This window comes from Colossoma macropomum, unplaced genomic scaffold, assembly GCF_904425465.1.
Source record: "Colossoma macropomum unplaced genomic scaffold, Colossoma_macropomum, whole genome shotgun sequence".
In the NCBI taxonomy this organism is placed as follows: domain Eukaryota; kingdom Metazoa; phylum Chordata; class Actinopteri; order Characiformes; family Serrasalmidae; genus Colossoma; species Colossoma macropomum.
The window spans coordinates 26,145,825-26,165,588 of record NW_023494805.1 but is presented as its reverse complement, the minus strand read 5'-3'; the positions used below and the strand labels follow the sequence as shown (position 1 = coordinate 26,165,588).

The following is a 19,764-nucleotide window of genomic DNA, read 5'->3' as shown; positions in this document are numbered from 1 at the left end:
AATTGCATACATACATACTACTGCAAAGTGAAACATGATAAATCCAGAATATGTTTAAGAAGTCTAACGTCCCACTAATGCAGTGATGCAATGCTTTCCACCAGCTATGCTATTGTTCCCGTTATATGGCAAGACCTAACAAAGACGAGAACGCTGGGACTATTTTACTGATTCAAGCTTGTTTGAATGGTTAGTGGTGCATTTCTATGTCACTGACTTTCTACTTTTCTCCCTCTCAGGTGTAGAAAAACAATAACTGCAGGTAGCAAAGCCAGAGTACTAGCTATAAGGCTAATACATATATGATTATGCTAAATATCTTTGGGCATTTAGATATTGATTCATAATTCATATTACATTCCAGGGATATAATGTCCCTGACCTATTTTATGCTCATGGTTGTACAAGACCATTTGAAACTCTAAACTGGGAGCAGATCTATGTCTTATAGAAGGTTATGAAAGGTCACATCTACACCTTATTCTAATAAGCAGACATTTCAACAAAAAGATCACAATTATCTCTCTTAAAAATTCTTAAAACTGGCAAAGAATTGTTTTTTGAAGAGAAACGTCAGAGAGGTAGCTGAGTGTTTCACTTGACAGGTTGGGATGGTGCCAATGGGAGATAAAACATGGTGCACAGTGATGTAAGACATTTTAGACACCTCAATCAAAGATTATGGCTAAACAAGAATTTTAATAATTTAATATGACCAGAGGGCATGAACTAACAAGGTATAAAGGTCCATTCTGATTTCAGCTTGGCTTTAAAACTAAACCGCATCTGTCTCAAGCTACACTGTAAATTTAGAACAATACAGTGGCAACGCTGCTGCTCAGTTTGCTGCCAAACTGAAAAGGACTGCAGGTCCCCTTCACTGACCCCTCACTAAGTTCAAAGACAGAAATACATTGAGGGCTGGTTTCCCAGACATGAATTAAGCCTAGACTTGGACTAAACTGCAGTGTCAATAGTTCATCCAAATTGGAAAACCCTTTTAGTCTAGTCCTAGGCTTAATTTGGCCATAAAAGGGCAACAGATACCGGAAGTAACGTTAATCGCGGCATGGTTTTTGTATGTAGTGTAATTTAAAAACATTTACACAGTGACTCGTGACTGTGATAGTTATTCTGGGGAATTTAACAAGAACTGTCCTCATAAATGACTGTACACGGGTTACATCACACGGTTTTTATTGATAAAACTCTAAACACAAGTTGTGAATCACTCAAACAGGTGGGAAGCGATTCGTTACAGCTTCATAGACTCTTTCCAAATAAATCTGACCTTCTTTCGGTCACACTAGTTGCTCACTTAGAGGCAGTTTTGCATTTTGGCTAAAATAAGGCTGAGCAACCGGCAGGGCAACTTCAAGTGCTAAGCATTTTCCCACAGATACCCGACTCCTCTTTCCCACGGTCCGTGGACTCATTTAAAAAAAATACTGCGAACCCACCCACCCACCGAGACAACATACATCCTACCGACACTGCCCGCCACCGTGTGAATCTGACACATGGCTTTAGCTAACGTTAGCGCGTACTGATATATCTGTTAGATAAGTCTGTATTGCTTTGGAAAGTGATCTGCTAACGTTACATGATCCACTACCAACTAGTAGCTAGCTAACGTTACCCACTCGGCAAACCACACAGCAAACAGCTGCACTTCACTGGCGGCAGAAACGTAAGTGAGCAGCTTAGCTTCCCAGCCAACGTGACTAAACTGTTACACCAAAAACCGCTTAATGAACAGATGAGTGGGAAAAGGTTAACAATACTGAATAAGGCTGCTCGAGCTGAAGACCCAAACCGCTCTGCCGCTTGCCTGTAAGATTAAATGCCCAGCTCACTAGCTAGTCTGCAAGCAAACACCCACCACAGGCAGCCAACCCTCCGATACAAAATAAAGCGGTCGTTTCAGGGAAAACTATGATTGGACGGATTCGACTTCATTCAAAATGCCCAGCCACTGAATACTGTGCAACTGGGGGACGCCTACCACCTTCTGTCACTCTATTGGATCATCTAGTTGTCAATCTTGGGGTGCATGGGGGGGGGGGAGGGGGGCGTGCCCCTCTCAAGTTGAATGAAACTCCGAGCGCCATCATTGGTCAAATGTATCAATGACGAACGCGGGCGCCGCGCCGTGATTGGCTGAGAACCGCGGTGGACGCGTTTAACTTCACGGCTGGACCAATCGCGAGCCGCGTCGTCTCATGGTCCCACCTACAGACAAATGAGGCAGAGGTCACGTGTTGTTTGTGCTATGGTCCGTAGAGATGTGTACAGAGGGAGTGAGAAGCAGACTGGCAGCCCCGCTATGAGGATCTACCGATAATAGAAACGGGTAATGTGGTCATGTTGCAGTTGCTTGTCCTGAATTCGGCTCGCACTGGCTGGATATCCGTTTTCATGAAGCGGCCTGCAGGAGCTCATCTCTGGAAGGAATAAATTGCGCCCTTCGCCGCGCTGCCGCTGCTGGAGACGCGACTTCACCCCTCCACCCCCAAAAAACAAGAATGGGGTCTCAAACCACAACACTGCAGCTAAGATAAAGTGGCCTTGCGTTTAGTTTCTCTAATGGCAAATTTTGCAAGTTACCAAGAGAGCAAAGGCGAAATGTTGATGCTGGAGCCGCAGCAGCAGAGGGCTATTGGGACTAAACCGGCGGCCAACGGCGACACCTCTGTCGGGGAACCCCCTTCTTCTTCTTCCCTGCTCAGTAGCGGCGGAGCTCGCTTCCATCAACACTTACCGCCTCCTCCTCACCACCACCACCACCACCACCACCAGGCTCCACAGCCGAAGGGACAGCAGCAGCAGCCGCAGCACCACTACCAGGCGCAGCCACATTTGGATATCGAAAACCAGCAGGAATCTCCGAGGTCCTCCTCGTCTTGTGTTAACCCGGTACACGAGGCCACCGCTACTACTTCAAGCCACACACAGGCTACCTCAGCTGCCTCTGCTATAGCTGTGAACGCCGGCGCCGCTGCTGCTACGGACGGAGTGGATGACATTAGAAAGTGCGGTTACCTGCGGAAACAGAAACACGGCCATAAGAGGTTTTTTGTCTTGCGGTCGTCGAGTCATTTAGGGCCGAGCCGACTGGAGTACTATGACAGCGAAAAGAAATTTCGTAGTAGCCTTCGCTCCGCTGCTGCTGCCACCTCATCTGCCGGGGCCGCGGCCACTGCCTCTCCTCCCAAACGGGTGATCTATCTCTACCAGTGTTTCACTGTAAACAAAAGGGCGGATTCAAAGAACAAACACCTCATAGCTCTGTATACTAAGGATGAGTACTTTGCGATTGTGGCTGAGAATGAGCAGGAGCAGGAGGACTGGTACTTGGCCCTGAGTGAGCTGATGAGTGAGGGCAAAAAAGGCCACATGGAGGCGGATGAGCTCGATGACAGCTACGGTACGGTAACCCCAGGCACCGTCTTCAAGGAGGTGTGGCAGGTAAACGTAAAACCCAAAGGCCTAGGACAAACAAAAAATCTCACTGGTGTGTACAGGCTGTGCCTCTCTGCTAAGAGCATTCATTTGGTGAAACTGAACTCTGAGACCCCATGCGTAAACCTGCAGCTGATGAACATCAGACGCTGTGGCCACTCGGAAAGCTTCTTCTTCATAGAGGTTGGGCGCTCCTCCTCCATCGGCCCTGGGGAGTTATGGATGCAGGTGGATGACTCTGTGGTGGCTCAGAACATGCACGAGACCATTTTAGAGACCATGAAGGCGCTGAAGGCCTTTGCTGAGTTCAGGCCGAGGAGTAAAAGTCAGTCTTCAGGCTCCAACCCTATGGCGTTCATCACCACACGCCGCCACCTGGGCAACCTCCCTCCCAGCCAGACCGGACTCCAGCGGCGGTCGCGGACTGAGTCTGTTGTGGGCACCCCACCTAGCAGCAAGAGCAGCGGTGCGAGCGGATACCGGTTTCGCACCTCTAGTGAGGGCGAGGGCACTATGAACCGCCCCTTCCGGTCCGTAACAGGCAGCCTGATGCACCTCAATACAGCCCGTGCCAATCTGAGCAGACAGGAGAGCAGCAGTGGTGGAGCTGGCAATCGATACGTACGAGCCTTACCGGGTGCCACCTATCACGCACGGTCAGCCTCTCTTCCAGTCTCCCACTTCCCCTCCACCACCAGTCCAGTTAGTGTGTCCAGCAGCAGCGGCCACGGCTCTGTCACTGACACCATCACGCGCCCTTCAAGTGCGTCCATCTGCGGCTCACCCAGTGATGGAGGCTTCAACTCCTCTGATGAGTATGGCTCCAGCCCAGGAGACTTCCGCTACTTCAGAGTACGTAGCAACACACCTGACTCGCTGGGCAACACGCCGCCCATCCGCGAGGAGCATTGTCTGAGTGACTATATGGCTATGGGTTGGAACCGAGACATGTTTGGTGGAAGCGCTGGGGAGGCTTCTCGTGATGAGAGCACAGATGAAGATTCGCGGACAGGGTCATTCAGGAGGCGGACTCCCTCATTCACCAGGCAAGTCGGGGGTGGCGGCGCCGGTGGCGTCGCTGTTTACCAGAAAACGACTCAGACCAACTTCTCGCTGGACGAGGCTGTGGCTGAGGGAAGCTCTCTGGGCAGCAGTGGCCAGCCTGCCTCCACCTCCTCCTCGCTTCGCTCTGACTACAGCTCCAGCTCTGAACACAGCCAGGACCGCCTCCCTGCTTTGCGGGCTGCGGACTCCTTTAAAGATGATGGATACATGCCTATGATGGCTGGTGTCGTGCCCTCCCCACGCGACACAGACTACATGCCTATGCAACCCAGTGCCCTCCTCTCTGCCTCCCCACAGATCCACAGCACTGCCTCCCAACACGTAGACTCACAAGGCTACATGATGATGCTGCCAGGTGGGAGTGGTAGTGCAGACTCCTCAGCACCAGCCAGTCCTCACATCAGCAGCAGGGGTCTTAGTCAGAGAGGTGCTGAGCGCCCTGAGAATGGAGAATACATGGACATGTCCCAGAGCAGGCCCGCAGCAGGTGGACGAAAACTGTCTAATGACAATTACTACACGCTGACCACTCCTGAGACACCCAAATCCTACAGCCCGTACTTCTCCCTCCCACGCTCATACAAAACCCCAACGAGAAATCGGAGTGAGCATGATGAATACGTTCCCATGAGCTCACCAGCAAAACCCATCTACACCCCTCCCACTGCCACACCTGAGCACAGTGGCAGGTGCTCCTCTAGTGAAGCGCTACAGCACAATGGCTGTAGTGATGTGCATGTGACAGATCGCCGGGCGGTGCGTCCTAACCTCCTCCCCCTTAGCCGGCGCAGTCTCCATGGGTCGTTCAGGGTTAGCAAGGATGCAGAAGGCCCCTCCAGTCCTGGAGAGTACATTAACATTGAGTTTGGGGACCAGGCCACCTATTCTGCCTGCCCACTCACTACAGAGGATGCCTCTTCTGCCCACAGCATGAGCCAGGAGCGCAGGTGCTCGCCCCTCCCCCAGGACTACATGAGTGTTGAGGTGGACGGCCTTCCACCTAAAAGCCAGTCTCCACGGCCTTCTCTGGTGGCTCCTTGGAACCCACCTACATACATCCGCCCCTTGGCTTCCTCTTCCTCCCATGGCAGTGGGGTCAGTGTGGGTCGGCAGGATGATTACGCTGAGATGAGCTTTGTTCAACGGGAGGAGTCCAGGAGCCATGCGGCTATGCTGCCACACCTGCGTGTTGTGGAGCAGTGTTGTCCAAGCTCTAGTCCCCCTCCCGAGCCAAAGGTGATCCGTGCAGACCCCCAGGGCAGGCGGAGACACAGCTCTGAAACCTTTGTCACTTCTTCAGAGGTGACCGGTGGGAGTGGCCCAAACAGCAGTGCCCCAGTGCCTAGTGGTGCCCCTCAGGTGGGGGGCGGTAAGTGGCAGAGCTCGCCGTCCTTTGACAGTGTGTGGATGTGTGTAGATAGTGTGCTGGCGAGTGATGCAGGGGAAGCACCTGGCTTCTCTTCAAACCGGGCTGAAGCAAGTACCTCTTCCATGAGGACTGAAAGGACTCAATCTGTGGAACACCAGAACAGCCTCAACTACATTGCCCTGGACCTGAGAGAGGACCCCCGGGCCGGGAGTGCCCTCGATGCCCCTCCCTTGTCGCCCTCTGCTGTGCCCCTCCTGGAAAATGGGGCCTATGCCAGCATAGACTTCACTAAATCTGAGGGAATCACTGCAGTTTCTAAAGGTTAGTGTGTAACTTATACTGCCTCACCTCTCTTTGTACACATGCATACATTTAGGCATTGATACACCGAAGGCTAGGGTTTGTGCAAGGCCTCAAGAGTTTGTGTTGTTACTGTTGTAATCTTCTCTTATACCAACATATGTAAAAGTTTTGGTGCCCCTGGTTACACTACATACTTTGTTGCCTTTCTAAGTGAAAATATGTTAACACGTCCTCTGAGGAGAGTACATTTGTACACATTTTAATGCACAGTTACCGTTTATTTGCTGAATTTAACATTGGGGGAGAAGTAGAACAAGAACTGTGCCCTGTGCAAAAGTTATGGCACATTTTATGTTTTATTTTTTCTAATAAAAGAAACTGCACTACAATGTGCAGAACAATGCCTTATTTAATTTTTTGAATGCTGTAAAGGATGTGCTAACTTATTTTTACTTTGGAAATATCAAAAAACATGTTTACGCTGCAGTGAATGCTTTAGTCAGTCTTAAACCCAATCCCCTCATAAAAGTTCATGTTTATATGGAGAGTCTTGATCAGTTTCTGTAGCTGTACAGGAAAGTGCTATTTGTAGTAAAAAAGGGTTGGAATTTGCTATGATGGCATATTAAGTTAGATATTGAGTAGACGAGGTCAAAGACCCTTTGTCATTGTAGTGTGTGATGTTGTCTGGAGACAGTGTTTGTTTGCATTGGTTATGGCGACCTCTTTCCACTCACTAGAGATGACACAGCAGGTTCAGTCTATTCCACACTCTTGTTTCAGTAGCTGTGCTGACCCTTCTCTCAGCTTGGTTAATGCGTGACTTTTAAGCAGTTTAGAGTTTGATAATGAACTCAGAACATGATATTGTTTTTTTTTTTTCAGTAATTGCAGACTTTATAGTAGTACTTCTTTTCACAGTGTAGTATTAGACATCCTTCCCTTTTCTTGAGCCACCGCTTCTGTCTGACTGTTCTTCTATCTCCCCCATGTCTAGTGCTTCCTGGGTCTGTTGTGTGCTTGGCAGAAAGAGAGTCTGTGTGTGTGTGTGTGTCTGAAGAGTGAGCAATAGAATGAGGGGAGAGTGAGTCAGTGTTCTCAGCAAGCCCTGGCTGACTCATTTGTTTATCGTAGAGTTGAGACAGAGAAGAGAGCGTGAGGGATAGGGAGAGAGAGGGAGAGGCAGCACCTGTGTGTGAGTGAGGTGGTGGAAGGGTGTGTAAGAGTGGGAAGGAATGTGTGCGTGTGTGTGTGTGCGTGCTCGCATGTGTGTAGGGGTGAGTGATATGGTAAAAATGTAACATCACGATTGGAGAATTATATATATATTACTTGTGTGGTATTTGTGGCATACCGGGAAAAACGTACTGACAAAAATTTCCACCTGTATACCGAATGAACCAACATATCACCTACTGATGATCACGATGCTATTAAGACATTTTCATGATTCTCAAGAAACATCACAATATTATTTTCTGAGATTTTAATAAGTTGGAACAGACGAAAAAGAAGCATTTTTTTTAAAGCATACCGGCATCAGCGATACATTCAACAGGCCGGAGCAAATGAAGTACTCAGTGTAATACTGATTATTCTGCATTAAGTATAATAACAATGGTTGCATTTTACTGAAGGGCAGCATTCATAAGGCTACGCGACACCTGCATAAGCCTGACAACTGATATAAATCTACATATTTTTCATTGTTTTCAGAATTTGACCATTGTCAACATTACATGTAAAACTCATTCATGTTCATATAGGTTACGACTATACATTGCTATACATATGGCTATACATTGCAGTCCTGTTTCCTGTACCAACCACTTTAAAGGAATCTGAGTTAGTAAGTTTCTCTACAATGAACCATTTCACTCAGAATGACTTTGTTTATCTTTCAGTGACTGATTTATGCAGAAATTCTGAACAACTGGTGGAATCCAACAATACATATACGATAATTTGTTTACGTTAAGGCACTTGGGTTTCGTAGCTGCAAAGTGTAACATAATATATTCATAATTAGTATTTCATTGTATTGTTATTCTATATATTTTCTGTCTTTCTGCAATAAAACGGAACAAGTACTCAAATAGGCATTTTTAGCATTTGAAGACTGGCACTTCAAACAGTTAACCAAGTACATCCCTGCTTCTGTATGTATATGTATTCATATTAGGCCTTATGTAGGGGTTGCTTTTTTCATCCCTTTTTTGTGGCAGTAGTCATGAACTGTCAGAATGCACATAAACCTTTGATTCTTACTCATCCTCTCTCTCTCTCCCTCTCTCTCTCCCTCTCTCTCTCTCTCTCCCTCTCCCCCTCTCTCTGCCCTCTCTCTCTCTCTCTCCCTCTTCTCTCTCCCTCTCTCTCCCTCCCTCTCTCTCTGTCTCTCTCTCTCTCTCTCTCTCTCTCTCTCTCTCTCTCCCCCTCTCCCCCCCCTCTCTCCTTCTCTGTCCTGTTGTGCCTCTCTCCCCCTCTCCCTCTCTCCCTCTCTCTCTCTCCTTCTGCCTCCCTCTCTCTCTCTCCCTCTCCCTCTCCCTCTCCCTCTCCCTCTCTCTGTTTCAACCAGGTGGGGGTCTGTTTGTTTTAGTAGAACAGGCATCTGCATGTTTTGCTGACTCGTCCTCTTCTTTCTTTGATGTGGGCTAATTGGCCCAGCATGCTGTGGCACATGCTACATGTTACAGGAAACACATCAGTACTGAGAAATGTTACAGTTTTGCTTCCTGTCGTGCTGAGCTTACACCTGGACAGGCCTCGACGCAGGAGCAGCACATCTGCTAACGGTACATTTTGGCAGACTTCACGTAGTTCACTACTCCTGTTAAACGTCTCATATTATTGGGCTAGTTCATGATGCCGTGCCCTGACGACAGGCTGTGAACTCTGATCCTGCGGGCAGCGTTACTCTGCTGTGTTTGTGGGCCGTTTGGATGCTGCTGCAGTGTTTTGGCTATGGCAGTGTGACGGCCTGTCTGGGTTTGGGGTATGTGTGCTCTTTGTGGTGTTGGAATGTAAATTAGCGAGCGCATAGCTACACAGGAATGCGCCTCCATCGCCACACAGTGCTTTTCACTGCTGGCTCCCTGGCTTTCAAGCGGCCTGAGGTAAACAGGCTAGGTGGCAGAGAACAGGACAGTGTATTCAGACTGAAGTGCAGGCTTCTGCCGAGGTGAAAAAGGATAGAAACGAGTTATTTTTAGCTCTGGCTGTGCACCCAAGACAGTTTTATCTGGAGCTGGTCTTGTGCTCTTTTTTGAGGCCGGTACTGTGCCCTGTGTAGCTTCTTTTGAGTCATTTTGAAGGTGTCTCACCCTGCGTAATGTTGGAAACCCCAAACATATACTGCACTGGGGCACAATGGGGAACAGAGACGGCAAGGGGCATGGACAAGCAATCAGTAAGATAAAGGAGGGAGAAAGAGATTACTGAGTAATTTGGCATTTACTTGTACTAGATGATATTTGCGCTACATTGTTAGTGGCCAGTGGGGCTGCATATTGGATAAGCACTGTTAAATTAATTTATGTTGTTTGAGTCCTGCATTGCACCGAATTAGTCTAGATCAGACTGACAGAAAGCAAAGCTTGTGGATAAAGCCACAATCAGGAATCCCTGGAACTGGCAGGCGAGTCTTTGGGACTGTGACAACAACAGAGACTCAGTGTGGCACAACAGGCCAAATTCCTGATTGGTACATTACAGAAATAAACAGGTAGAGCCACACTGTTCCTCGCTGCAGATTAGATAGTGGCTGAATTTCTGTGCATAAGCAACATGCCCTCTTTGTAGAATGCATAATATCTATATTTACTGCTTTATTTTAAGAGCATGCCATGATTTACCACTATGGCATGTGTGCTAATCAGTTCTGGTCTTATAGCAGGAAATGACTACAACAGGTAAAAGGATCTTTTTTCCTGTGGAAAAAAAATGCACACACTCATAAACACACTCACTCCCTTAGTCATGTTTGGACACTCATTTACTTGGTGGGCTTTCTGGCCCTTCCATAAACCTGATAATGTGCATGACAAACAACATGAAACCCAAACACTCATGTAAGCACTTTGAAAATAGCTGGAGAAAAACACAAATATCTCATGTGACTGACTTTACTGCAGTTCCAGAGTGATCCCTGATGGATGCGTCTTGTCAGAGATGTGTTAAAACAGAGTTTATAGGTTTATTAAAGGACCCATATCCTGCATTTTAACCCCGGATTTTCTTTTCCCTTAAGTCCACTTATAACAATTGTGTGGTTTTATGTACCAAAACAATCAGTAATTTGTTTTTATATGACCATTTTCCAACCTCTCTTTTTCCCTTAGAAATAAACGTTTTTTTGTTACTGTGCGTCCATGACGGAGATACCATTACTGTCAGAACAAAACCTCGTATCTCCAAAATGGTAACTTTACAGGAAGAGGCAAAAACATTCTTGTAGCGGTTTTTGCGCAACAGTGACAATATGTGAAAATGTAAGGATACACTGATTTGGGAACTGTGGGCCGTTGCCAGTATTTTTCATTTGCATATCTGCTGCTGCCAAAACATAAATATTTATAAAAAGTACAAATTGGGAATATATCTACCTGGAATAAGCATTACAGAGCAATGTCACATTTATTTCTGTACCGTTATGAAGGCAGTAAAATGAATGGCCCAGTTAAATTGCTTTAGGTTGAATAGGCTGTGTTGAATACATGTTAATATGTTGGTTTTTGTGACAACACCAAAACAATTCATTCAACGTGGGCTGTTTTTTGGAAGTTCCATATATAAATCGTCTGGACTTTGGAGTGATAGCGTAATATATGAAAACTGTGTAGGCCTGGTTTCTCAGTTGTTGTCAACTTGTTTTAGCCAGTATTCCATGTTCAACTTGAAACTTACACGAGTTTACTGGCATCCTGAGTTACCGGTATGCACTGGAACACAGTGGAACTTTGACCCCCCACCCCTTGCATGAACACACAAACACATTTCCCCTCCCTAAAGAGACCTTGACCCTATGTTTGTGTGTACAGTGATTAGTGGACCCTTGACAGTTCTAAAGTTGCGTTTTCTGCTCATTACTCATGAACACATACGAGCATGCTTTCCACTTCTTGGTCACGGATTCATCATACCAATTCACCATACCAATTAAAACAAAACAGGGGAATATAGGGTGCCTGCACTCAAGTCCAGCTTAAACCAGCAGGGTGGATTAGACTGTGTGTTTGGGTGTGTATATGTGTGTAAAAGCACACATCACTGTTCTTAGAAAAATGTTTTGCATGAGCTTTTTAAAAACCTGTGACCCCGTATTGAGTTTGAGGGTGACAGGAACAAGTTGCTTCAGAACACTGTGTGCTGTGCTTGCAGGTGTTATACATATACACCAGCACGTACGCACGCTTCTGTGCACACACACATACAATTGCATACACACTTTAACACTATCACTTATTATTTATTCAAGGTTTGCAGAAAATCACTGTCACTCTGCAATATCCTGAGCTGCAGTCACTTCCTAGCAACCCCTTCTGTACAGAAACACTGTTATTGTTTGTTGAACAAAGCCTCACAATGCAGTGCATTAGAATAGCTGTTTAGAGTCAGTATGACACATTGTGATCACCTCATTTCATAGAACAGTTTTCAAAAGTTTGAGTGAATTGTCTTGAATGTTTGAATATTTTGTACATGCAAGAAGAGTTTAAAAGCAAAAACTCATACTAGTATACAGAGTTCTTTGCTCGTGATGTTATGAAGGGTTCTCTTCTGGTGTTGTGAATATATATGATGAAAAGTTTAAACTAAGAATGGGTGGTTATGAACTTTTATGGCTGATTCTGATTTCTCTACAGCCAAACTGGTCAACTGACAAGTTTCATTAGCCATTTTTCAACCTGAAGTATACACTGTATTGGTTAAATCTACTAACGAAATAAACTTTTCTTTTAGCCAAAGTGTTGATATAAATAACAACATTTGGTGTTTAATGGGTCAAATCAAAGTCCACTCAGTGGCCGTCTTGACAGCACACCCAGCAAGTCATTACCTGTTCTTACAAGACCAGGAACATAGAACCATGTCTTATGTCTTTGAATGAGGAGAGACCTACCAACTCAAAACTGAAAGCCACATTATTATTTCAGAAACACATTTGAAATCGCTTTGTAGCGTGTGCATACACATGTGCATGTCTCCACAACAAGGGAGCTGATTGTCTCCTTTTATTGAAGGGTGGAACTTTCCCATAAACAGATGCTATGTTGAGCGTTACGAGTTCATTCATTTTATAACCAGTGTGTTGTTTTCTCCTTTTTATAATATCTCTAGGCAAAATGCTATTTTAAATCATTAAACAGAAAATCAGTTACCTCTTTAAATAACATGAATGAAGTGAAGTGAAAAGTTGAAAAAAAAATGGAGAACAGACTATTTTCAGACAATGAGTCATGAATAATTATGCTGTGACATTTTGGCAGTAGTGCACTTACATGGTGGTATATATGAAATTACAGAAACTTAAAACATGTACTTGTTCAAACATTTAACATGTTCACAGCTGACTTTATAAATTGTTGTAATTCCTGTTTGAGGAGTAAGATACGTCTATAATAAGATGACTTTTTGTGGAGAAATATTACGTTGACTTTTAGCTCTTTTTGAAACCATTAATTGTTTCAGATTATAGTATGTTAAAGGTTTTTAAGGAGCTGATGTTTATTGAGTGAGAGGCAGTAAGAATATGCCAGGTGTGGCAGCAGTGAACAGTGACCCCTCATCGTGAAATTGACCACCCATAGCATGCCAGCTCTGTAGCTGTATCAGTGGTTTAACTCTAAAACAGATGAGTAGAAATGAACAGTCTACAAACCTCAGTTTCAAAAAGGTTGGGACAGTCTGAAATGCTACAAAAAACAGAAAACAGTGATTAGTACATTCTGTTTGCCCTGTTTTAAATTATAAACAGTATTTGATCTTTTTCAAATTTGTGCCAGCAACAATTTATTGCCAGTTTAACGCCCATACTCTCTGGCCATGCCACCATGCTGTTGTAGCACATGCAAAAAGCGGCTTGGTGTTGTCATGTTGAAATAAGCATAGATGTCCCTGAAAAGACATCTTCTGAATGACAGCATATGTTGCTCAAAAACGTGTATATATCTTTCAGCATTAATGGTGTCTTCTAAGATGTGCAGGTTATCCATGCCATGGGCCCCTATAACCCCTCATGACATGGCAGATCCTGACATTTGAACTTTACACTGGTAACAGGCTTGAGTCAGCAGCCTTTCTGTATGTTGCTGATGTATAGCTTTGACTGAGAATTTCATTTCCAACCTATGGGGTGATATTCATCAAAGAGGCATGTTGTTTTTTAATGCAGTGCTGGCTAAATGGACAGAAGGTCACAATCATTCAGTTGTAGTTTTCAGTCTTACCTCTTACACACAGACATTTCTCTGGATTGCCTGAATGTTTTGATATTATACATCATAGAGGATGAAACACCTAAAATCCTTGCAATCACTCATTGAGGAAGGTTGTTCTTAAATTGTTAGATTATTTACTGATGCATTGTTCGCTAGAGTGACAAGCCTCAACTCATCCTTGCTCATAAAGGACTAGGCCCTTACTAGATGTGCCTTTTTTTTTTTTTAATATTTCACAACATTACTAGTGTTAGATTGCACTTGTCCCAACTTTTTTGGAACATTTTAATTTCAGATTGAAAGGTAAATGGTGGCTGTTCAGGAATTAGTTTATAGTTACAAGAACAAGCAATCTTGCTAAGGTAAAACATTAAATATCTTGTTTTTGTACTGTGCATTTAAATACAGTTCAAAGTGGATCTACGGATCACTGCTTTCAGTTTTTATTTCAATTGCACATATTGTCCCAACTTTTTTGGAGTTGTGGCTTGTAGGTCATACATATGTACTGCAACAGTAAAATCAGATGGTTTAGTCTCTTGTCACATATCATTTCAGTTCTTGCAGATGGCAGAAAGACACTTAACACAGTCAGAAATAACATTCTGCTAAAGCTACTCTGTTACTAAAATTAGATGTCAAGTAAATGGCTAACGTGCTAGCTATACCACTGCAGCATTGACATTTACGTTTAGGAGATGGTTTTCAGCTGACTGTCATGATCTGATCTATTATCTTGGGTAACTAAGTCAGCAGATTTCTAAATGCCCTTCAAAGACTGATCAAACTCTTCATACTTATCTGACAAGTCAGGGGTTATTTTTTTCTGCCTTTGGCTATAGTTTGCATTTTAAAACCGGTTCTTAATGTGTTAGGAACAGGAGGAATTCTTGCTGTGTTTGGGGGACGTGTTTGTGACCGTATAATCTCAGGTTCTTACGTCTTAATATGCATTAGCTAGAGTTCCGTCTGGGACACAGAGAAACTGCTTACCTGTCTGTGGTGCACATGATGTAGTGGTGTGTTTGGCACGTTGCTGAGGAGCATGTGCTGGGTGTTTAGAAGCTGTAGTAAGTTGTGGAGAAAGGTGAGGTCTTTTCAGGATCTCTAGGAATGTCTTATTCTTCAGAGTAAGTGTGTTAAATCCCAGAGGCTTGGCCTGCTCTGACACTCCAAAGCCCACGCCGAGACCTCCCTCAGCCCACATGCAGCCTATGCCATGACTGCATGCTGCTCCTTATCACATTGCTTCCGTCCTATTTTATGGATAAGGAAAGAATAAAAAGTATACCTGTAATATGGGGGGGGGGCAATGCTTGCGTTTTCTTTGAATGAAATCTCAGTTGTGGTGTAAATGATTGATTGATTGACTATTGACCATCAAATAAGCAATTTTTTGGTCAATGCTACCAGAGTTGAATAAATGAATTGAAATTTTTTTAATAATCTGGCTCTGCCACATAGACCTACCGAAAAATAAAGGGCAGAGCTAAAAATATTGGTGTTCGGGGCTCAGTGTACCTTATCAAAAGCAAACATCTGCAAGTGATAAGATGGACAGCTATTTTGTTCTCTGAGTGTGTGTGCTGGATGGTGATGTTAAGGAACCACACATGGTGTGCAGAATTATAGAGAAAGACATTGTAGGCTTATGAGAGCTAAACTAGTCCTGGTCATGGCATTTTTGTTTTAACTTGGGCTAGAAATGAGTGATGAATATAACTTAAAAATATGTAACTTTCAGTAGTCCATCCTTATATATTCCAGTGATTTTCATCAGTGTTTTAGCTTTTGGTCATATAATCATGAACATGTAGTTGTCAGCTCCTCAGTTTAAACAGAACTGGGTGTGTTTATTATTGTTTCCAGCCATTTACTATGTATACATGTTTAAGCCTGGCTTAATACTACATTCCACAGTCCTTAAAAGCAACACTTTTTAATATGTCAGTGTATTAACGCAGAATTCAGTTGATGTGTGTATATCAAGTGTTTTATTATCAGTTTTATACATGATGTTTTGATGGGTCATCTCCCTGATTTTCTGCCTGCTGGTTAACTATTAATCGCTGGCTAATGATGGTCAGTGAAAAACATGTGCCAAAATGTATATACTTGAATCTCAGCAATTGAGCAATTGAAAATATTTGTTAGCAGTGTTTCCAGGTTTCCTTGGTAAGAACTGATGTGCTAGGCTACACATTTGTGCTGTATAGAGCGGTCATTACTGATCAAATTAGCAATTACGTTTTCTAATTGCTTTGGCAGTTTGAGTGCTCAGATTTTTAATAAAAAGCCAAATCGTTTGAAGAACTTAATCGAACAATAACAAATCATGCAGAGCCTTTCAAAGACTCCAGAATACTTAGGTAAACTAGGAAACCTTTAAAAAGGCTTAAACATAGAAGAACACTCTGGGGGGAAAAATGTATGCCATTGAGTGTCCATCAAGCTGTTTCATACTGTAAGAGAAAGCTGTAGGAGAACTTAAAATATGAAAAGGCGTATGAAACTAGCAGCTTAACAGTTGTAAGTGGAGCCAGTTGTGTCCGGTTAAAGCACTGAGCTGCTCAGCAGCAGGTGTTGCTCTTGGTCGCTCAAGGTTTGTGGGGGCTACTCCCTTGATCCCGCTATAGGATTAGAGGCGATACACTGAACAGGAAGAAGTGGTCACCTTTCAAATGTGATGTGGTGCTTGATTTCAGGGGTATTCTCTTGATCTTCAATACCAGAAACGTCTGTTCCCATCAAAGATTGTGGTCCATTTTTAAATTGACATTAAGGGAACTCTTTCTATGACCCCCCCCAACCTTTTCCTTAGAGTGAAGTTAGAGCCTTTTTATTCAGCTCTGTGAACATTGTCCAAACAAGTTCATCCTGTAAGCCACATGTGAATTCAGCATAAGATTCAAAAGATGGATTGTTGATTAATTCGACATAGTGTTGACAGTTAAATGTAATGATTATTGTAAACGTATACATACTCAGTTGGTCTTAACGAGAACCCTGTAGTTCACACATCGATGCATCCCTGCACTCATTGCTTTCCATTTCATTGAGTGTGAAATTAATGGAAACCCCCACTGCTAGTGTGCCAATTTAGCAGTGAGTTATAGTAGTAGGTGCTGTGGCCAAAAATTTATGTCACGTCAAATTTAAATCATCATATTTCTGGGACATTAACTGGTGGATCACCTGCTATACCACACAGGGTTCCGGTAATGTACAAGGTGCCCTTTTGGCTTACTTTGCCATTTAAGTGTTTGTGTTGCCCTGTGGTTCTTCAGCTTTCATCACAAGCACATGTTCTGTGGTGCCAAGATAAGGTAAAATTCCTAATGACGCTCAGTGCTCAGTTGACAATGGAAAGAGCTCACCGCTGTCAAGGATGTGAGGGGTCAGCTTTCTGTCATAACGGATTGTACTGAAAGGGTGCATGGTGTGCCAGAGAGAGTGGGCACTGCCAATAGGGTCAGGGGCAATCCCAGTGCCTCTGGGTGGAAACACAGGCCCTAAAATAGTTTCTGAAGTGAAGACGGGGTGGCAGGAGTGTAGTCATTGTTCCAATTATAGTGCCACACTACTGTGGCATTGCTCCATGATGTACTTGTTGTGTACCAGGGGCTTATTCAGTGATGTGCTGGAAGCATGTGTCAACATGTGAGTGGTGACACAAGAGTAAGTAGGACAAGTTTGAGTTTATGGGCAGCAAGAGTTTTGTTATGTACAGTGCAAAGGTCGTAGCGTTTAGGGATGCACAATCATCTCATAATCACATCCATATTTGCAGATATTTGCTGCATCTGTACCCCTCTACAAATAAGTGTGTTACAGATAAATCTGTAGTGCTAATCCAGCTAGATGAGTTCCAAATTCTACGTTTTATGATTGTTATTGTTTCTTGTCGTTACCCTGTAGTTCACACATCGATGCATCCCTGCACTCATTGGTCATTTTACTGACCATATAGGTGCTGTTTATAGTTTCGCTGTGACTGTTGCCCATCTGTTGCATAATGTGTCAGCTCACATCAGTGCATCAACAGAAAGGGACCACCATAGGACCACCACTGACCAGATATTACTTGAGTGCTTTATGAATGGCCAGTAAGTATATGTGCATGTTATGTCTACCAAATAAACTGACAACTTGGTGTAAATGTCACTGCGGTCAGTATAGGTCAGAGGGCATTTACCTGCATCTCTGTGACACCTGTCATGGTGCCCACCCCTTTCGCAACTTTTGGCCTTGTTGTTATTGTTGTTGTCGTCGTGGTTGTCGTTGTTGTCCTGATTGTTGCCATGTGGTAGGGGTGGTGTTGCATGTGGCTATCGCAGGCCGGGCCAGGAGGAACTCGTGGACCTGTGGTGCCTCAGCAGAGCTGGCCATCACTCACACAATGGGCCAGCAGCATTCTTCCCGCTCCAGACGGCCGCAGGCCTGATCGCTCTAAAAGCACCCACATTGTGCCCCACCGTCATTGTTTTGTCAGACAAAGCCTTTTATCAAAAGCATTGCTTGTCCACACAGGGGTCAACCCAGGCTAGCACATGACCCCTCTGCCTACCAGAAGCATCAGGGCAAGTGAAAGGAATGGCAGGGTAGGCTAGGGGTTACCTTAGGTCAGGGAGGGGTAGAGCAGGTCTGAGAAAGGTAGGATATGTTTGGGTGAAAAAGGTGAAATGAAGTCATTAGTTCTATTGGCCTGTGTAGAATGCATTACTTTAAGTTGTCAGGTAAACTGGGGTGAAGCTTGATGGTCACCTCACCTCCAAACAACATGATTCTGTATTAAAATAATGTGCAGAATATATCTAATGTAGCTTTCTACTCAGAATGTACTGGCGGTCTAACCATTGCTTTTATCTCTGTTTTTATCTTGTTCCATTTAATCTAGACTGAAGAGCTGCTTGGCTGCGTTTGAGTGAATTGGAGTCCCACCCAGCTACCGATGGCCCATCACACTCTCTGCAGAAACAACACCAGGGGACCTCCACTTTGATTTCACTTCATGTCCTCCCTTTGAATTTATCCTATTTAAAACAGGATCGGTGTCATATGAGTTTAATGCTTTTATTATTTTGCTCGTTTTGATTATTTTGATGTTGGGTTTCTTTTCCATTGCTGCATTAAAAGGGAGGTTTGCTCACTGAGATGCAGGGAGCCCAGTACTCTAAACAGCCTCACCTGGGCAGGTACGCCATCTACAAGCATTAATACTGACTAAGTCTCATGCATTTGCGACTTAGATTTCAGGTGCATTTCTTATGAATTTTAGTGATTTTGCTGGACAGAAACACTGCAAGATACAAGTATTAATTTTTTTCAGGGGTTCACCTGTGAAACATTATGCGTTTGCTTTTTTTTTTCTTGTGTTTGGAAGTTTTTGGTTTACAAGTGTTACGCTCACAGCTTGTGTGCTTTGTCAGCCAAGGAGTCCTCCACTTTACACTATCAGCGCTATCCCATAATCCCAGTGGGGGTCATGACGTGTTGGGGTTGCGTCAACCCTACGCTGGGCCCCAGGTGTGACGTGCTGCGCATTCTTCATATGTGACACAGTCCACATGTCCCCTCCCAATCCTTCACTCCTCTTTTCCTTGGTAGGGAACACCCTGCCTCTTCTCCTCTCTGCCAAATATGCTGGATGGACGGAGGGGGAGGAGTAGAGTGGAAGAAAAGAGGAAGCGTCTATTCTGGGACTAAACAAAATGCCAGATGAGGTCTGCTGCAGTCTCTGAACACTAACAGGGCCAGCATAGGGTCACGGATAGCTTTGCCATAATTGACACGAATGAAAACAGCTCTTCGAAAGGTTCCCTAAAAGAGGAACTGCAGCGAGAAGCTTTAAGGCCTAAACATGCACTAATTCTGCTATTACCTGAGAATAGGCAACATTCAAATGTTCAGTATTCAACTACACTCTTAAAAATGAAGGCGTCAGACGGTTCTTTGGAGTGATGTCATAGAAGAACACTTTTGGTTCTATAAAGAACCTTGAAGTGGATGGTTTTCTTAAAGAATCAAAAAGAAATGTTTAAGCTTTGAACAAAAAGTTTCCACATCAATTAAAGGTTGCCCAAAGAAGCCTTTATTTTTAAGAGTGTAGCCTGGACATTTTGAAGAGGA

The 19,764-nt window shown here is 44.2% G+C and overlaps 1 protein-coding gene across 1 annotated transcript; it reads left to right on the top strand.

Moving 5' to 3' along the window:
• Positions 1–2,293: 2,293 nt before the first annotated feature.
• Positions 2,294–18,914, top strand: LOC118826746 (insulin receptor substrate 2-B). The gene is made up of 2 exons (XM_036597815.1): positions 2,294–6,217; positions 18,533–18,914. The coding sequence occupies exons 1-2, from the start codon at positions 2,587–2,589 to the stop codon at positions 18,535–18,537; spliced, it is 3,636 nt and encodes a 1,211-aa protein (XP_036453708.1). The 5' UTR covers positions 2,294–2,586; the 3' UTR covers positions 18,538–18,914.
• The last annotated feature ends 850 nt before the right edge of the window (positions 18,915–19,764 follow it).